At 28.5% G+C, this 20174-nt stretch overlaps 1 protein-coding gene across 1 annotated transcript; it reads right to left on the bottom strand.

The window, feature by feature from the left end:
- Positions 1 to 10568: 10568 nt before the first annotated feature.
- On the bottom strand, positions 10569 to 13433 carry LOC130966564 (uncharacterized). The gene is made up of 3 exons (XM_057891380.1): positions 13131 to 13433; positions 12078 to 12338; positions 10569 to 10746 (listed from the first exon to the last, which is right to left on the bottom strand). The coding sequence occupies exons 1-3, from the start codon at positions 13146 to 13148 to the stop codon at positions 10699 to 10701; spliced, it is 327 nt and encodes a 108-aa protein (XP_057747363.1). The 5' UTR covers positions 13149 to 13433; the 3' UTR covers positions 10569 to 10698.
- Positions 13434 to 20174: the final 6741 nt, after the last annotated feature.

Raw genomic sequence — 20174 nt, 5'->3', positions numbered from 1 at the left:
TTGAAGCGAGATAATTTTGTTTCTTCTTCTTTTGGCCATAGTGGTTCCATGGAAGTACTTGGTATTTCTGTCTTCCATTTCCAACCACTTCCACCGAGATTTTTGGAACCAAAGAATTTCTTCCTGATTAAGGATCTCTTTGTACTCCTTCCACAACTGGGTCTGAAGCTCATCGATAAAATTGTTGTTATCGTTAGATAAGGACGCCGTGATACCCTTAAGTCTTCTTAAGATTTTGTTCTTACTTCTCTGAATATTTTTGAACACATAATAATTCTAATCTTGAAGAGACTTCTGGAACTCCTTAGTCCCATTAGGCCATGAATTTTGCACTTTCCAGTTAGTGGAGACCATATTGTGTAAAATCAGGGTGGGTGAACCATGCTGCGAGAAAACAGAACGGACGAAGACCTCTATTCGGAGAAGGAAGTGGAGACAAATGAAGGAGAAGAGGGGTGTGATCAGACTTTAACATAGGAAGGTGCTTGATTCTGGCCTCAAAAGATAAAATCTGCCGGTCAAGGTTACCAAGCCCTCGGTCAAGTCTTTCCATCAGGTTGCCTCTTTTCTAAGTGAAAGGCCAACTAGAGTAACCAAGGTCAATAAGTCCACACTCCATAACACAATTTTGAAAGTCAGAGCATGGCATTAAACTCCCCAATTAAGTACCAAGGACGATTGATCCCGGAAAATAAGGTTTGAATATGGTCCCAAAGATCACAATGGGTATTTCTCTGAGGGTTGTCGTAGACAGTAGTAAGATTTCACACATCAGAGTTTCTCCCAGTGACTTTCATGTGAATATACTGCTTATGATTATGAAGAATATCTACTTTCCAATTATTCGTATCCCATAGAAACCAAATCTCTCCGGAGAAGCCAACAGCTTCTTCCACAAAACATCCATCAAACACCAAATTCTTTCTGATCTTGTACCCCTTATCGCCACTGATATGAGTTTCCAGAAAGATGAGGAAGGTAATATCATGCTCTTTCTTGAGATCACGAATGAGAAAGGAGAAGGATTTACTCCTCGCACCTCTACAATTCCACAGTACAAGATTCATTAAAAAAGTTTGTAAAACAAATTGGTCACCAGAGACCAAAACTTGCTTGGGGGCAAACCTCCACTCCTCTAAACCAGCCTTGTCAATTTCGACTTGCATATCTTCCTTTTCATCCCAATGTTACTATCCATGGCTTCATTCGGGGGTTCTCTTCCTGTTTCTCCTCAATAAGACCTTCCTTCGATATCCCAATCACCACGTTTTTACGCCGAGAAAGGGGTTTGGTTAAGGAAGCTATTTTTGACCACAAAAGAATCAAGGACATTATTAGCTATTTTAGAGACCTCATATGCTTCTCTTTGTTCACGCTCAATTCTTCTAAAATCTTTCAGCATCTCTCATTCCCGAAATTCTATCTCTTTATTTCTAGAAGCAAAGCATTTGGGTTGGGTGTCCTTCTTCTCTGGCTCGGTGCAACAAGGGTGAAAACCACAGACTTACCTTTATTTTTAGTGGTAATATTAGAGGAGCTTGGGCTATATTTCATTTTTGGGTCTTTCCTTTGGGTCTGAAGATTCTTACCTACCCCTGGCTTAATGATCTTTTCATGAATACGGTTTATAGTAGTTTGGACTTTTTTAGCCTTTTTTGTTTCAACTCCATTAGCTCATTTTTGCATATTGATAGGCAGTGATGGACCCAGAAAATTTTAGAAGTGGGGACAAAATTATATATACTAAAATAAATTTTGTTAAACATTATTAATTATATAAATAAATAAAAATTAAAAAAAGTTAATGAACACTTTTATTCTTAAAATACTATTTATTATATATAATTTATAAAAATTAATTTTTTATTTCTAAAACTTGAACTTAAAATATTTTAATTAAATTATAGATGACTTGTTATCTTAACTATTTTTTTTATACACATTTAATAATAAAAGACTGACTCAATTGACACATTAGCAACTAGTGATACACTAGTATAATTTAAAACTAGAATTATATATAAATACTAAAAAAATTAAATATGTATATAAAAGTATGTTTAAATAAAATAATATAACCTTAATTTACAGTTTTTTTTCTTTTTTTTTCTTTTTAAAATAATCAAATTTGTTATATATTTTTAATTTAATTTTGATATAATGTTAGATGAAAAAATTTATTCATCTATTTAATTATGTATTGTAATTAAAATATTTTGTCTTTACTATTTTTAAAAATAAAAAATATATTCTAAATTAGTAAATTAATTTATTTATTTTAAAATTTTATATGCAACACAGGTACATATAATAAAACAAAAGATAAAAAATAAATAATAAAGATGAATAAATTGAGAATAAAATAAAATATATAAAGTCATGAAGAGAAATATTAGATTAATACCTAAACTATAATTGTTTGAATTAAAATTTGTAATTGAAAATATCAAAAAGAAAATTAATGAAATTAGAAGATACATAGAGTTATAAAAAGTTATATAAAAAAATATGGAGAATTTAAAATTTACCTTTTGATGAACATAAAATGACTACTAGATAAAGAATAAAAAAAATGTTAAAAATATAAAAATAAAAAAAAGAGTTTAAAAGAATAAAAGAGTGACCATACAAAAATTAAATTTAATTAGGTTAAATAATAGTAAAAATAATAAAATAATAAAAAAAATAAATTTATAACTTTAGCCAATTAAGTATAATTTATTTACCGTGGAATCATTTAAAATTTAAAATAAAGATACATTATTATATATAACTATTTTTTTTAAAAAAAATGAAAACCAGTGGGGGCAAGTGCCCCCTCATGGCCCTTACTGGGTCCGTGCCTGTTGATAGGAGTAGATCGTTCCTCATGCATAACTTTTGCATTTAAATCTTTAGCATTCACTGAATTGTCTTGATAAAGAGCATTAAATCTAGATCCTTTCTCATTTGAGGGGACAATAATAGCGTTATCTCTTTCCAATTCAGGTTGATCATCCTTAACTATAGTAAGACCTTTAAATCCCGTCTTGCCTTTTTCAACCTTCTTTTTATATTGTTTTCGTACATTACAAGAAAAAGCAATATTTGTAACAAAAAAATTGTTACAAAAAATTGAAATTTTGAAACAAAAGGATTTTGTAATAAAAAAAAGGGGTCGTTGCAGTATGTCCCATTACAAAAAAATTTTGTAACAAAAAATGGAACTGTTACAATTCAAAGTGATATTTTGTAACAAATTTTTCTGATACAATAAACCAGAAGTCGTTATAAAAGTGATAATAAATTTTGATCTTCAAAATATTTTTGGTGACAATCTAATTTTTCCTATCATAAAATTTTGTTACAAAATATAACTTGATTTTGTAACAATTTTTTAATACAAATTGCATGCATAATTTATTAAATTATTTTTTAAATTAACTATATATTAACTATTTTACTAAGCAAGTCTACATTTATATAATATGTAAAAACATACATAATTCAAATATGTCTCATTTTGCTAAAATTATTTTAAAACAAAATAACATTAGTGAGTACATTGATTAGGTCTACAAGTTATATTTCTTGCACAAGTTCAACCAAAAGTTAAAAGTTCTAACATAGATTAGTGTCTCTGTGAATCAAAATATTCTTGAGCCCTCAAGGTAGCATGTGGTCACCATTTTAGCACTCCTGTAAATAAGAAAAATCGAAACAAAAAATTAGAAACAAGATATAACACTAATTATAATTTTTTCCATTAAGTTTTATCCAAAATGTTTAGAAAGATTTTGGCAGAACCTCCCCTAAAACTTGGATATTTCCACCATCTACGGTTCTAACAAAAACAACCAATTCACAACTTATTTTTCAGCCAATACACAACCAAATTTATTAAACCAAACAATAGGACATTTGTCATTTCTCATCCATGACATAAGTAAAATGTGATAAATAGATCCATATACAAATTAAACTATACTAATAATATAGGAATCATCTAGGAATATGTATTAACATCATAAGCAATTTTAGGAGTAGCTTTAGTTGTCTAGTTTCTTTCATTGTCAAAGCACGCTATGAAAGAGTTCATCAATGACTTGTTGAGCTTCCAATTGAGCTTTCATTTGAGCTAATTCTTCTTCTTGCCGTGTTTGTTGCTCTTCAAATTTTTCTTTGAGTACATCTATTTCCTTTGTTAGCACCTCACGATCTTGAATTGTCTCTTGAAGTTGTGCTTGAATCCTTAACTTAGATTTTGAAGCCTTTATGCCATAACTTGCAACACTTTTCTCACCTCTCACAAGTAAAAATGGTTCATTTGGAGTGATAGGATTTTCCGAATCATAGGATTCATTGATCATACAGCTAATATCATCCTGCACAATCTAATTTGTGATTTGAAAATAAAGATAAAATTTAACTTCCGTGCAACAGTAAAAGGAAAAGGTTAGTAATATTACATCAATTTGTTTAGCTTTTTCATTGACCCATTCTCAGTTATTCTTTCGATGAGTAATTTGCCACAATTCTTGAATGTCAGGCTCGACACCAGTTCTAGGATGGCACTGCAAATTTTTTAAAGTTTAAAATATCACATGTAGTTAAGTGCAAACGTGACATAGCAAAAAATATAACACCAAATTAAAACTTCAAGACTATTTACCTGATCACGTCTAACAACTTGAAATGATCTTCGACCAGCAATATGTGGTACAACATGATGCTTTCTATTATCTTTGTTTCTTAAACTTTTTTCCTATAGAAGACCAAACTCACAAAAGACAAAAGGAGTTAAGTTATAATTATTTCATTGACCTAAAATAGTAAAACAATATAAGAATACCTCAATGGTTGTCACATTGAATTTTGTGACAAATTAATTTTTTGTTACAAAACAATTGGAGTTTTTGAAATAAAAAAATTGTTACAAAATATTTTGAATTTTTACAACTTATTTTTTTTTTGTTACAAAATATTACAATATTTTGTAACAAAACACCATCTCGTTACAAAAACTAACATAATTTGTAACAAAATAAAATAGGTTGTTACAAAATATTATCATGTTTTATAACAACTTGTTTCCTTTGTTACAAAACATTATTCTTTTGTAACAATCACTAATTATTATTACAAAAGACTATTTTTTTGTAACAATTTTAAATTTGATACAAATTTTTTGTTACAAATGTTCCATTTTCTTGTAGTGGTACCATCATCTACGGCCCAAAGCTTGGGGGATCTTGGTTGATTTTTTTGGCATGATTCGGAATAGGTTCACCATGATCTTTGCCCTAATCCTCGGGTTCCTCATTATTCTGGTAGGTCTCTGCTCCACCCTTACCACTGTGGTATGTCCTCTTGGTGTTCGTCATTGCATAGTGGTGATTCTGGAGACAAATAAGCTATATGGCCGTATTTTTCACATCCAAAACAAATCAAATGGAGACCTTCATATTCTATGTTGAGTTTACTCTCGAGAACCGAGATATTGGGAACTAGTTACTTTGAGAGATCTATTTCTACATATATTCTTGCGAATTTACCTCGAAAATGAATCGACGTAGTCTGATCAATTTTGAGCATAGTATCAATCATCGATCTGAAACGCCATAAGAACCGATGGTTGTATAACTCAATCGAGAGTTTAGGAATCTAGATCCAGGCTGCTATCTTCTTAACTGCTTTCTCATATTCGAGGAAGAAAGGTCTTCATCTCTGCACGATAAGATAGTGCCCTGTTATCATTCAGGGACCTCCAAGGAGAGCATGAGAATAGTCTTTTTCATCTAAAAAGTGAACAAGAAAGTAATTACGGTTCATATGAATTACATTTATTGTAACTTTTCTTACCCAATCACATTTTAAGCGTTGTTCCACGTACCCAAGCGCCATCCTCTTCCCAATAACTTTTACTATAAGCGCAGCGTGCCACAGTTTACACAATTCATCAAATTCTTCTTTAGACACAAGAATGACCGAACACAGGTCAAAAGGAGTTTTCTCTCCTACCCAGCCTTTCTCCTCTTTGTACCATCAATCCTCAGGGTTAGACGCCTCTTTATCGATATCTTCCAGTGTTACATCTAGAGTTTCCACTGAGGGACCAGTCATTTTCAGCAAGGAGTCTTTATAAGATGCCTCAAGGGCAACGTTGGTTTCCGAGGTGTCATCAACTGATATATCAATGCATTCCACTGGTTGGTTGAGATCGACGTTATCTCTAGATTTCACTTTCTTTGTAATTCGGAGCAGCAAATCATCTTCTTGCAGGAATGCCCTAGGAGAGCGTTCCTCAATAGCCATTCTCCCAATATTATTGACACAAAAAAAATTATATTTCCTATCACTTAGTTACTAGTTACTACAACAAATGTTATTATTTTATGGACATCATAATTAGACCAGAGAAAATCACATACTTTCAAAATCTGGCTCTGATACCACATGTAAACTTAATTTAAGTGGAAGCATTGATTAGGAACTTAAAAATTGTGATTTTCATACCTAAATTAGTTACCATAATGAGTTTTGGTTATGATAGAGTTGGACTTTAAAATTGGTTTCTCTCTGATTCTCTTTCTTTCAGACGTTCATCAGGATTGCATATTTTCTAGTGTTTTCAGTTAGATAGAAATGGTAAAACGTCGTGTATATTGTGCAGAGAGAGAACCATCTTTATGTGTCATTATATTTAAATCTAATGCGTCCATCAAACATTAGCATTAACAAATGAGATTAAATTATTAATAATTTATAAATAATTACAATTAAGCTACAATAGAAGTTTAAATTACAATAAACTTCCAACATTGCTAACATCTAATTGATTTTATAAATTTTAGCTACTTGATGGGGCAAAATGTATATATAAATCAATAGGAGGCCAATATTACACATATCTACCAAAACGAAAAACCTCGAAGCAGTGGACGAAATGTACTACTAATTCGAAGCATTGACGATCGGATTTTCTATCGGTAAAGAAATTCACAAATAAGTTCGCGTTGCAAGTATAGCTTCTAAACCAACAGAGAACCCTTTCGTACAAAAGTTTTGTTTGTCACTTAAGCAAACCCAATAAAAATAATTAACCGAAGTATTCAAACTTTGGGTCGTCTTCTCAAGGAATTGTAGGGAAGTATGATTTATTATTGGTTATAGAAAATAATATTTTTGGGTTTATGAAAGGTTGAATGAGAAAAATAAATTGCAGGGAATTAAATCAATAGCAAAGAAAAACTCTTGGCGAAGTATGAAAACTGGAAGTCCTATCCTAGTTATCCTTATCAATGGTGATGATAGTTGTATTATTGCTCCCACTAAGTCAATCTCTAACTATGAAGGTCAGTCAAGTGGATAAATTAATTTAACACCTAAAGTCCTAGTCAACTCCTGAGGAAAGACTAGAGTTATAGGAATCTAAATCAATCAGCAAGGACATCAATTATCAATCACGATGAGTTTGACAACTCAAGAGTTACCAATTAATCAACCAAAGCCAAGAATGTAGAAAGCTAAATGAAAATCATATATCTGAAAATACCTCAAATTATATTAGTTAAGAAAATCCTAACATGAAAAGTTCATAAGCCAATGTGGCAACATAAACCAAATACAAATAAAAGCATTGGAATAAATAAAATCATAAAAGGAATTAAAGTAAAGGAACATTGAACCTGATATGAAGAAATCATAGCCTAATCCTAATAGAAATCCTAATCCTAATCCTAATCATAAACCCTAAGAGAGAGGAGAGAGCCTCTCTCTCTCTCTCTAAAAACTACATCTAAATTATGAAAAGTGAAAAATGAGTCCTCTCTGTTGTTCAACTATGAATGGACGCATTCCCCCACTTTATAGCCTCTAATATGTGTTTTTTGGGTCGAGAACTAGGTCAAAAACAGCCCAAATTTCGGTGGTTATGAAATCAAACACGCTAATTTTTGTCACTGCGATGCGTCCGCGTGGAGCACACGTTTACGTCGTCTAGCTGTACGGTCACTATGACAAATTATATATCAAATCGAAGCCCCGGATGTTAGCTTTCCAACGCAACTGGAACCGCCTCATTTGGACTTCTATAGCTCATGTTATGATCGTTTGAGTGCGTAGAGGTCAAGCTGGACAGCTTAGCAACTTCTTCAACTTCTTGTATTCTTTCCACTTTTGCATGCTTCCTTTCCATCCTCTGAGCCATTCCTACCCTGTAATCTCTGAAAACACTTAACACACATATCAAGACATCGAATGGTAATAAGAGATGATTAAAATACACAAATTAAAGACTCTAGGAAGCAAGTTTTCAATCATAGAACAAATTCTGGGAAGGAATTGTAAAACCATGCAAATAGTATGAATAAGTGTGCAAAGGTTTGATAAAAACCACTCAATTGAGCATAAGATAAACCATAAAATAGTGGTTTATCAAGCATCTTCCCCTTGCCACTCAGCCATTATGCTTTTCATTATTATGTATGACAAATAGTAATTATATAGTATACATTCAATTATATAATTTTATAGATATCTAATTTAATTCAATTTTATATTCTCTATTTTTGAATTAATTATATTTTAGTTATGTATCATTATTAATATAAATATATATTTCACTAAAAATTTATTAATCTGCTTGATCTAGTTCAATGCTAGTATTGTGATTAAGGTTATTTGTTTTGATACTAGTGTTAAAATCTACTGATATTATAGTTAGATGATAGGTTTTGTGAATTCATTGTTATTCTTATTGTGTCAAATTAAAATATTATTGTAGTAGTACTAATAAATTTTATATTAGTTATTTTTAAAATTTGAGACTTAATTCTTTATAAAATGTTAGTAAAGATATGTATTTCAAATTTTAGTTTTAAGTTTTTGCTATTTTATATTTTTTATTTACGTGAGATTGGTTTTATCGATTTAACTAGTGATTTGTCGATTCAACTAATAAATTAGTAAACTAGTAACTTGATTGGTTTGATTACCGATTCGATTTTGACAACTATGATATAAAGAATTTGTTTTGGTGTTTCGTCGGGTTGATAAAAAAATATTAAACTCGATACATCAAATTTACAGAAATGAACAAGGATTAATTATTAATGCGCTTCCGTTGAAGTCTTGGCTTTTGAATATTAATATGAATACTTAGTTTAATGATCTGATCATTTGAATTTTTGCCCACTTAAATTGCCAGCGCCATTGTATCATACTTTGATGTATGCATAAAGATTTTGAGGAGTAATTTTGACGCTACAAATCTACTTTCTTATTATTTTTTTACCAACATTTCTACTAAACTTTTTTTTTATATTGACATTTCTACTAATTTTATTCCTGAATCTGAGTGAATAACTATTCTTGTTAGTTTTTACTTTTTAGTCAAAGTAGGTTTTCTATTTGAGCATTTAGCTCGGGATCCAACTACTTTCTAGCCGGATTGGAGATAGTTTGTAACCAATTAGCCTCAACAATCAAGCTACTCTTTGAACTCCCACCTTAGTTTCCTAAAAGAAAAGAACACAAACCTAGGCGCATGCAAGGTTGATTCTATAAACACACTATTTTCATAAAATGTTAATTCCTCCTTCCTCGTGATGATATTATCCGTATCTACTTGTTGAAGCTGTTATGTACTAACAGGAATATGTTGCCTGTCGTTATCTAGAAGCACGAGCTTCCTCATCAATATATCATTTCTTGAAAATAACTGTTGAAAGGAACCCTCGATTATAACTTTCCATTACTAACTGATCAAAGATCATATTAGATCAAACTTCAATATCACTTGTAAATCCAATTGAGCGTGTTGGTTGTAGGGTGATTACAACATTAAATGGGCTAGTTGTTACAATTAAGGTACTTAAGTAATTGGGACTGCCCAAGTTAGTAAATGGGCTAGTTGTTACAATAGGGTGATTACAACATTAAATGGGCTAGTTGTTACAATAGGGTGATTACAACATTCTGAAGCTGCCGACTTTGGTGAGAATTAATTAAAAATGCTTTTCTTTTTCATTTTCTCCCCTGTTAAGTGTTAACTAGGATTTCCTGCAAGGGAGATGGTGGCCCATCATAATTCATAATCAGTATACTTGTGTTTTGGGGCGGTTCACATTTTGTCACACTCACGTGGTATGGTAGAATAACAATGTTAGGATCAATAATTGTTGCAAAATTGAGTTTGAAGTTGTAAAGCCCTCTAACATTGATTTAGTTGTCTCCACGAAAATGGAACTGTTCAGGCTCCACTCACTTGAATGTTTGAGATTTTCCATACGACAGCTTCAATATTAAATATCAGTAACATGCAGCTGAGATGTGTTCCTCTTTAATCCTCCATCTTATGGATAAAATTTTCCAACGATTAATAGCATTTTTTTGTTTGGCTTCCTGGTAGGAACTTTAAAACTATGGTCTCATGAAAAATCTTGAGGAGCCAAGTTAAAAGGAAAGTTGTTAAGGTCGAGACTCGAAGAGTATACGAGTTTGTTTATCATATTTAATATTGTGCTTTTCATCATGGGAATCTTAAACATGCTTATTATCTTAATCTCTGATTATATTAACTGCCGTAGGCTGAAAAGTAAAGATTTTATTTTTCTAAAATCAAGTACAATGGCCAAATAATTATCACCAAACTAAGCAGAAGAATAACCCATGCCTGTTCAGAAAATCTTTAGAAAGCAGGAGCAAAGGTTGTACACGCTAAGCCTTCACACAACAGTTGAAGTAGCTAAGGAAGCTTCTCCTTGTCTGTCACAAAAAGAAAAAGACGTTAAGAGATTACATTATGTAGCACTTAATAAGCAAGACTTTAGAAACACATATATCACAGATCATTTAACACATCCGCCAAAGACATTTTATAAATGATCAATCCATCACAGTATACATTTTATATAATTTAATGGACTCTTACCCATGAAAACTGCCCCAAACATTCACTGCATGTGCAGCAACTCGAATCGCGCGATGCTTAGGTATCCTACATCTACATCTATATATAATTTATAGGAAGCATTTCAAATACACCGGGAGTATCGATGTACCAGTTGTTTTAACCGTTGATCTGAATTATAAAAAATATATATAATATAAATATATATAATATATATTAATTAAAATCAACTGTTAAAACAACTAGTACACCGGTACTCCCTGGTACACTTGAAATGTTTCCTAATTTATATACATCCTTCACTTTACACATCTATCATAACACATAATTATGGGTCCCACGTAATACTCCCTTCATTTAATAACATAAATAATATAAACTCTGCTTTCATTGGCTGGAAAGATATTTCTCTTCACCACATTATTATTCACTACTTTCCGCCCTGTTTGTCATTTGTGTTCATTATTTGAAGGTGGCTACTCCAATGAAGATTTTATGATTGTCATCATGTGAAGATATTTTATTTTGGCCATTGGATGATAGATTGTAGGGCTTGATTTTTATTTGAAGTAAAAATGTTACCTTTATTCAAAGTGTTACTAAACAAATAAGTTACACTTTTTAAATAAGGATCATCATGAAAAGATGTTTTTGACATCTTCATGGGAGTAGTTGCCTTATTTGAATTCAATCAATTACCTGATTCCGTCGTAAAGCATTTTTTTTATGATATACTGTATCTACCAATACCAGTTCCAAATATAAATCAGTAATGATGATTGGAGGTACCGCTAGGTTCATACTTACACAGTAAGCAATAAAAGGAGCTTAGAAAACATCAATTTGATTTTTCAATAAAGGAAAAATATAAATTCATGTATTTCGGTAAAGACACCAATGTCAACTCATGTATCAACCAAACGTGTATTAAAATCCAAATAGAAAACTGGCTTATTCTTATCATGGTTAACTTAATTAGAAAATTAATTACCTTCATCAGGATATATCCAAAGTATAATCCTTCCTCTCAGAATATAAAATAAACTTAACAAGCTAATTTATGTATATATGTAATGTAACCATCAATTTTTAACAATATCTAATAATAATTTCATCTACACTTGCCATAGCTACAAATTCAGAAATAGTTTAAGGATTAAGAGATTAAGATGGGGAAGAATCTTACAGTTGGAGAGTGAGAACTGTTTTGATGGTAGTGAGGGTGCTGATGCTCGTTGTGGCTATGGCCAGTAGTGTTTTCTAAAGTGGCAGTGGTGGTGTTTGGGTTAATGAACTCGTCTTCGTTACCAAGACTTGCCCTTGAAATGTTAGTCTTGTTCTGCTTCCTAGTTTCTCTGATCTTTGAGAAATCTAGTGAGTAATCGGGAACTTGCCCCTTCTGATCCCAGTCCCCAAACTGCGGCACTGATATCCATGCCGCATTTTTCTACATTCACAAATCACAACCATCTTAGTCAAAATCACAATGATATTTAATAATATGTTAGAGGTTTTAACAGCAAGGTTCTAGTTATTTAGCTTGCACAGTCAAATTTCAATCAACTAAGAACAATACAAATATCGTCGTCATAAATTGCGGGAGAAGAACGAATCCTAGCGACAAATTTGACTGTTTCTTCTTTTTTTTTTTTTTTCATTACTTGTACGGCTAAAACACCGATATCGTCATTCCACAGTTTGAAGAAACAGAACAAAATTGATTTATTATTACTCTGAGCTGGAAAGGAAATATGAAATTCTATAGTAATCGAACTCCTGTCCACCTTTACCAACGGTTTAAAGAGGTCAACCAAATATTCTAAAAAAAATCTTGAAAAATAAACAGCAGAAAGCAACAAAGAATACAGAATTACGATGCCTTAGGTAATTAATCTTTTTTTTTTTCAAAAAATTAAAAAAATCTTGTTTCTGGTATTACCTAGCTAACAAATAACAATTTTCTCTGAAATAATGATTGATATTAAGCTTTTAAAAAACAATATATTCATGAATTTGTAAATTAGGAGAAGAAAAAGAAAAAGAAGTCTGTTCCTTCTGGTTCTCGTTCATGTAATACTTTGTTTCATGAATAAACGAAGCACGAAAGAAAAGAAACTCCTGCTATATAATCAGCAGATTCCATATGCATATATGCAGAGAGAAAAATCAGTTTCAAGTGAACACAGTATATACGTAGTTCATGCAAATCTCGGGGGGAGAGAGAGAGAGAGAGGCAAACCTCTTTACGAGTATCCATAAGAGTGGATTTCAGATCTTGAATTAGATAGAGCGACTAGTTTGGAACCAAGAAATTAAGAGCAGTAATATGTGTGTAGTTAGTTACAGAGGGAAGTAGCTTGTGACGCAGCTATAATGTAATAGGAAACCAAGAAGGAAATAGAAACTACAAAGAGAGGTCCCCGGGTTCGGGTTCGGGTTCGGGTTCGGGTTCGGGCGGTGGTGACTTGTGAATTATGATGTGATGCTGCAGCAGCGAAGAAGACCTCTTCTGATCCTTACTGCACTGTCTTTCTGTTATTATTTCCAACTTTACATGAGAGATTAAATCCCATCTTAAACTTATTAAGTCTTAATATAACAACGTAACGTTTCTTCTGTCGCTTTGTCACTGCATTTTGCCCACTGCCACTCGTCAACACGCTATGCTTACCAAGCACACGCCACTTTCCTATTTTTTTTTTTAACAAAAAAAACTCAACACAATAAAGTGGAGTCACAGATATTAAACAAAAAAACAATAAACAGGCATATTAAACAACCATAAAAACAAAAAAACAAAACCAAACACTAAAGTAGTTAATCTCCTGTTATCTCCGGCATAGTCATCAACAACTAAAAAGATTAATATCAGTCCACTCCTTGTAACTCAGAAACATTCTGCTTTAAATGACCTCAACACCTATTTTTCTATTGTTGAAAATTCTGTCATTGCGTTCCATCCAGATATTCCAAATCACTACAAAAAATTCAGTCAGCCACCTTTTCTTCTCCTCTTTTCTATTAGGTATGCTAGTTCAACTCTCAAACAGACCTTTAATAATTTTTGGGACTGCCCAATCTCTATAAAAGCCCCTCAACCACACCTGCCAAGTAAACTCATAAAAAAGAAACAGATGATGAACAGATTCCAACTCCTTTTTACACACGACACAAATATTGTCAATGTGCTAGATGACACCCAATCTACTTAACCTCTCTTTAGTATTTACCCGACCAACTAGAACAAACCATCCAAAAAGCTCTATTTTTAGAGGTACCAATCCTTTCCAAATAATATTTGTGAAACTATAGCTTGTAATCTCTTGTGAAAGAGTCTCCGATTACAGCACCTGCATCAAAGAGTTAGTAAAAAAAATATTTTTATTATTAAATTTTTAAACAAGATTATCCTATCTACCAGTTGATAATTTCAGTGGCCTTAACCTCTCATGAAGTTGATGAACAAGTTCCAATTCTCATTTACATTTATTTATTACTTAATTATTTGACTCAATTTTAAATTCTTCTTTTACTCAATGATATTATGTAAGTATTTTTATAATGCTTTTTCCGATTAAGGGTGACTCATGACTCCTCCCTGTATTTATTTAAATCATATAACAAAGTAATAGACACAAATAATAAAAAATGTTAGGGTGCATGGTATCATCAATGGACTTTGTTCTTGTTATTGGGCTCCCTTTCGGCGTGTTGCCTTTATTACTCGGATACCTGAATCACCCATTCATGCTCACTGCGCTGGCTTAACACTTCTGGATATTCTCCCTACTTTTAAATTTGCGTTTTAGCTTTATGGATTTATATGTGTCAGCAATAGATGAAAAAAAAAAGAAAAAAAAATTAGAAGAAAAATAACTATTTTTTATTATTTAGTTAAATAGAAAACTCAAAAGAAAAAAGTGAATAATGTAAAAAATAGGTGGTATCTATTGAACTTTTTCTCTCCCAATATTGGATAAAAAATAAAAAAAAATAAAATTATCTTTTTATAATATTATATATTTTTTATTTTTTATTTAAATATATTAAAAAAATAAAAATTCATTCAATTTCTTTCTTTTTTACTTCCTTTCTCTTTATTTTTTTCTATCAACCACTAAAAAAAAAATTTTATTTAATTTCTTTTTTTTCTCTTATTTCTTTTTTTACTTTTTTTTATTTCTTTCCTGCCAACCACCCCACCCCTTGAATTGATTATTGATCATCAATATATTTCTTTAGTATTACTGATCAGTGAATAAAATTTGATCAAATATGACATGCTTGACTATTATATCAGGATCATGATGGAATTGATATAGGATGTATTCTGATCTATAACAACAAAACTGAAAAGTCATGCCCACACATTGACAAATTAAAAGAGGATAACCTAAAATTTGTTTAGGTGAGCTTTTTAGAAAAAAAAAATAAGTAATTTTTTTAAAATTTTTTAAAAAAATAAAAATAATTTTATGTTTGAATATTTTATATAAAAATATTTTTTATCTAATAATTATGTTTAGATATAATAGTATAAAAATATTATTTATTTATTTATTATATTAAAAATATTTTTTAAATATTTTTTAAAAAAATATGAATTGTAATTTTTTAAAAATATATATTTTTTTTTACTTTTTTTTTAAAATTTTGTCAAATATATTAAAAATTAAAAAATATCTTTTTCTAACCATTTAATAACACCAAAACAAACTCTAATTAAGCTTCAAATCTAATTGACATACCTCTATTTTTTTCATATTTATATCTAAAATATAATATTAAAATAAGTTATTCATGAATATATTTACCTTATATAATAAAACTTCATATTTTTTGTTATTTATGTTAATACTAAAAATTTATAAAATAAAGAAATTCACAAAGTACTTATATTTAATAAAGAAAAGATATCGTATGCAGTAAACAAATAACTCAATGTCTATAAAAAAATGAACTAAACTATTTTAAAGTGGATTTTATATATATTATTCACTAAATGTTGTCAAAATAATAATAATAATAATGATGATGATAATAATAATAATAACAAATAATTCTTTAACTATTTTAGATAAACTTAATAGACAAAAAGTTAAAAATAAAAAAATACTATATTAAAAATATTGTCTAAGAAAGAATTAAGAATTATTTGAAAGATATATATAATGTTTGTAAAGATATCATTAAAAAAAGGTAGTTATTAAAAAGATATGATATATTGAATATTATAATTATTGACAAATTTTATCATAATTAATTATTAAATTTTAACAAATTTAATTATTTAATACATAATATTTTTTTAAAAATAGCATCAATATGTGTCAACATGCATGCTACGCTTATAAATGATAAAACAAGACACCATATATAATATTCATAGAAATATAAGAAATAATTGTGATAACTTTAAAAGGATATAAAATGAAATATTAGAATTATTAATTTATGGAAATATAAAAAAGAATCATAATAATTATTAAAAAATATGAAATAAAATATTAGAATTAATATCAAATTTTAACATAATTAAATGTTAATTTGTTTATGATTAATTACATAATATTTTTTTGAAACATAGTTGACAAAAAGGAGGTATTTAAATTGATACTAAAATGTGCTACATCAATGTGCTAATAGTCAAAATGTAACCTGTTATATAATTAGTATTATTGATTATTGATGATTCACTCATTATATAATATAAGAAATAATCATAATAATAATTACGCAAAAGATATAACATAAAATATTAGAAGTATTGACAAATCTCATCAACATAGGTAATTATTAAATATTAATTTGTGTATGATTAATTATATAACTCTTTTTTTTATAAAATAGTTGAAAAAAAATAAATGCAAACTGTTATCAAAATGTGTCACATTAATATATATGTTTGGCACTAGAATGTAATTCGTTGTAGAATAATATAATATAATGATGATAATGATGATTGACAAATTTCACTATAATTAATCATTAAAGGTTAACAAATATAATTATTTAATACATAGTATTTTTCAAAAAATAGAATCAACATATAGATTAGCACCAGAATGCGCCATGCTAGCATATTTACTCTAAAATTTATGTTCATAAATTTTAGGTTTAATTATTCTATTAGTCTTAATTAGATTTTTATATATTTTTTTTTAATCGGGTCCTTATACAGTTACATTACTTTTAATTTTGTAATTAGGTCATTTTTATATTAAAAACATTAAAATTAATCAAATTTTTTTTCAAAATACATGCAGACAAAGATTTAATTAAATTTTTAATTATAAATACCTTTAATTTATGAAAAAGTATTTAATTAACGCTAACATTTTTTACACTAAAAAAGACCTATTTATAAAATTAAAAGTAATATAGAAATTCAATTAAAAAAAATATAAGGACCTAATTATAAATTTGATAAAATTATAGGAGGCAACAGAATAATTAAACCTAAATATTAAAATAAAAGACTATATATAACATTTATAGAAATATAAAAAGGAATCGTGATAATTTTTAAAAAATATAAAATAAAATATTATAATGATTGATTTATAGAAACATAAAAAAATTATGATAATTACTAAAAGATATGAGATAAAATATTATTATTATTTTTAAATTTTAATATAAGTAATCATTAAATGTTAATTTGCGTATAATTAATTATATAATTATTTTTAAAAAAATAGTTAAGAAGAGAGAGATATTGAAACTCATACTAAAATATATCACTAAAATATTTTTCGTTGTAAAATTAGAATTATTGATTATTGACACACTAAAATATAAAAAAGAATTATAATAATAATTAATTAATTATTAAAAAATATAAAATAAAATATTAAAATTATTGATAAATTCTAACATAAATAATTATTAAATATTAATTTATGTATGATTGATTATATATATCTTTAAAAAAATAGTTGGAAAAAAGAATATATACAAATTGATACTAGAAAGTCTAGAATACTCCACAACAGTATGTTTAATGGCAGAATGTAATCTATTAACTATTATAGAATAATATAATGATAATAATTATTTAAATATTTATCGATATAAATAGGTATTTAGTTAATTGGTTTTGGAGAGTTCCTTTCTCGTGTCAACCGAAGTTGTGACAGTTCAGAAGGACGTTAAGCACAGAAAGGAACTTCACTCTAGTAGAAACTGACTCTCAGCACATGCTCAAAATTCAAAAAGAGAAATTGCAAGAATCTCCCATATTCGAATCCCTTTTGCAAAAGATATGTCGTTTCTGTTTTTCGTCCAGATATTTAAAAAAAAAAATAGTTCGCTGAAATTGGCAAAATTTACATTGATGACAACCAACGTGGTATTTGATTCTTCCTTATTGATAAGGTGCGAAAATTAATAAGATCAGTGAATTCTCACCATGAAAGGCCAAAATCTTTACAAATATTGAATTTGCATGGGCCGGATTGAACAAGTCTAACTAACACTAGCAGCCACCATGCATTGACATGAAATAATATTCATTAAAGATTCCATTAGTGAAAAATTTAATAATAAATAAATATTACGATGGAAAAGGAAGTTCTAACTAGATCTTAATTCCTTGAGAAGTTTTACACAATATTCCTGTGATGAAATTGATGTTATTTATGCTAGGTCAATACACCTCTTATCATGGGATTATCCAATGCTACAAAAACCCGAGGAGTGTGTGTACACAATGTTTGTTATGGTGAAATACTAGTGGGGTGGGGTTTTAATACCTTTTGGGCTTCAATTCAACTACGGGTCGTATCGGATCTACTTGTATTATACTACCATTTAAAATTTTTTTGAGTAGTACATAGCTTAAACTGATTTTAGAACTCACCAAAAATCAAATTTTTGACCTTTTAAATCTAGAATTCTAATACTATATTATGATACCATTCATTCCAAAAACTTCAGCTGATGAAAAAAAGTAACACTAATAATTATATCTCTAATACTCCCTAAACCTCCATTGTACACATTGTACTAAACTACCAATATTCCATTGGCTCCTCATACTTTCCCTAAAAAATTTTATTTATCTATATTAAATTATTAAATTTGATTTCATAATAATTTTTTATTCAATTTTTGATACTTGATAGTTAATTTGAGAACTTTATATTAAATGTACATTATAATAATCAAATTTAAATGAGATTGGTGTTCTCTTAGAAATTGACTAAAAAAAAAAATTATTTATTCATTAGTGTTTCCCTTTTTGAAATTAGTTTTAGTTTTTTCATAACTACACTAATTGAATAAACCTTTTTTACTATAAATATCACTAAGATCAGAGTTAGGCTTAGTTTGATAAAACTCTTACTTTTCAAAAGTAACTTATAAAAGCTAATTTTTTTAAAAGATGGTTTTTTAAAAATTGTAGCATTTATGTTTGGTAAATCAAATTAAAAATAGCTTTCAATAAATATAAGCAACAACAATTGTGTTTGGTAAAATACGTTTTAAAATTTAAGAATATTATAATAGATATAAATATAAGCGTTAAATACTTAAATTTGAATATTAGTTAACATATGAGGTTATATTAGACTTTTAAATTTTAAAAAATACAAACGAACTTTGAAAAGCTACCTTAGATACTTTCAAGCTTTTTTTTATTTACCAAATACAAAATGAGGATTTTGAGTTTTTAAAAAACACAATCACCTTTTCAAAAAGTTTTTATCAAACCAAGTCTTATTTATATTAGAAGTGAATTTTTAAATTATTGTTTAATGACATATATATATATATATATATATATATATATATATATATAAATAAAAGAGACAATCTTGATAATTTTGATTATATTATCAAGAAAAAGATTAATCTTTTTAAAATATGAAATATAAAAAATAGAATTTAATATTAAATGTTATTATTTTATTATTTTAATATTTTAATTTATAATTAGATATTTTAAAAATTAATTATATTCTACAATAATAAAATATTTATATAGAATATTTATCATATATTTATATATAAATATATATTATTTAACTTATTTTTAATATATATTTTATATTTTAAAATTTATTATATATAAATGATTATTTTTTATGTAAATATAATATTTTTATTATAAAAATTATCATATTTATATATTTTGCCTCTACTATTAAAATTTTATGGATCGTGACTGAATTCGTATGTTAGGTAAGATGGTCCTGCACCCCTTGTAGGTGGGGAAAGATAACAGAAATAGCTTTGCAGTTTTCATGGTTAGTAATAGTTGATCCACATTTACCAGAAG

This window comes from Arachis stenosperma, chromosome 3 (genome assembly GCF_014773155.1).
Source record: "Arachis stenosperma cultivar V10309 chromosome 3, arast.V10309.gnm1.PFL2, whole genome shotgun sequence".
Lineage (NCBI taxonomy): Eukaryota > Viridiplantae > Streptophyta > Magnoliopsida > Fabales > Fabaceae > Arachis > Arachis stenosperma.
Note: the sequence above shows the minus strand (reverse complement) of the source record. Positions and strands in the feature narration are given on the sequence as shown.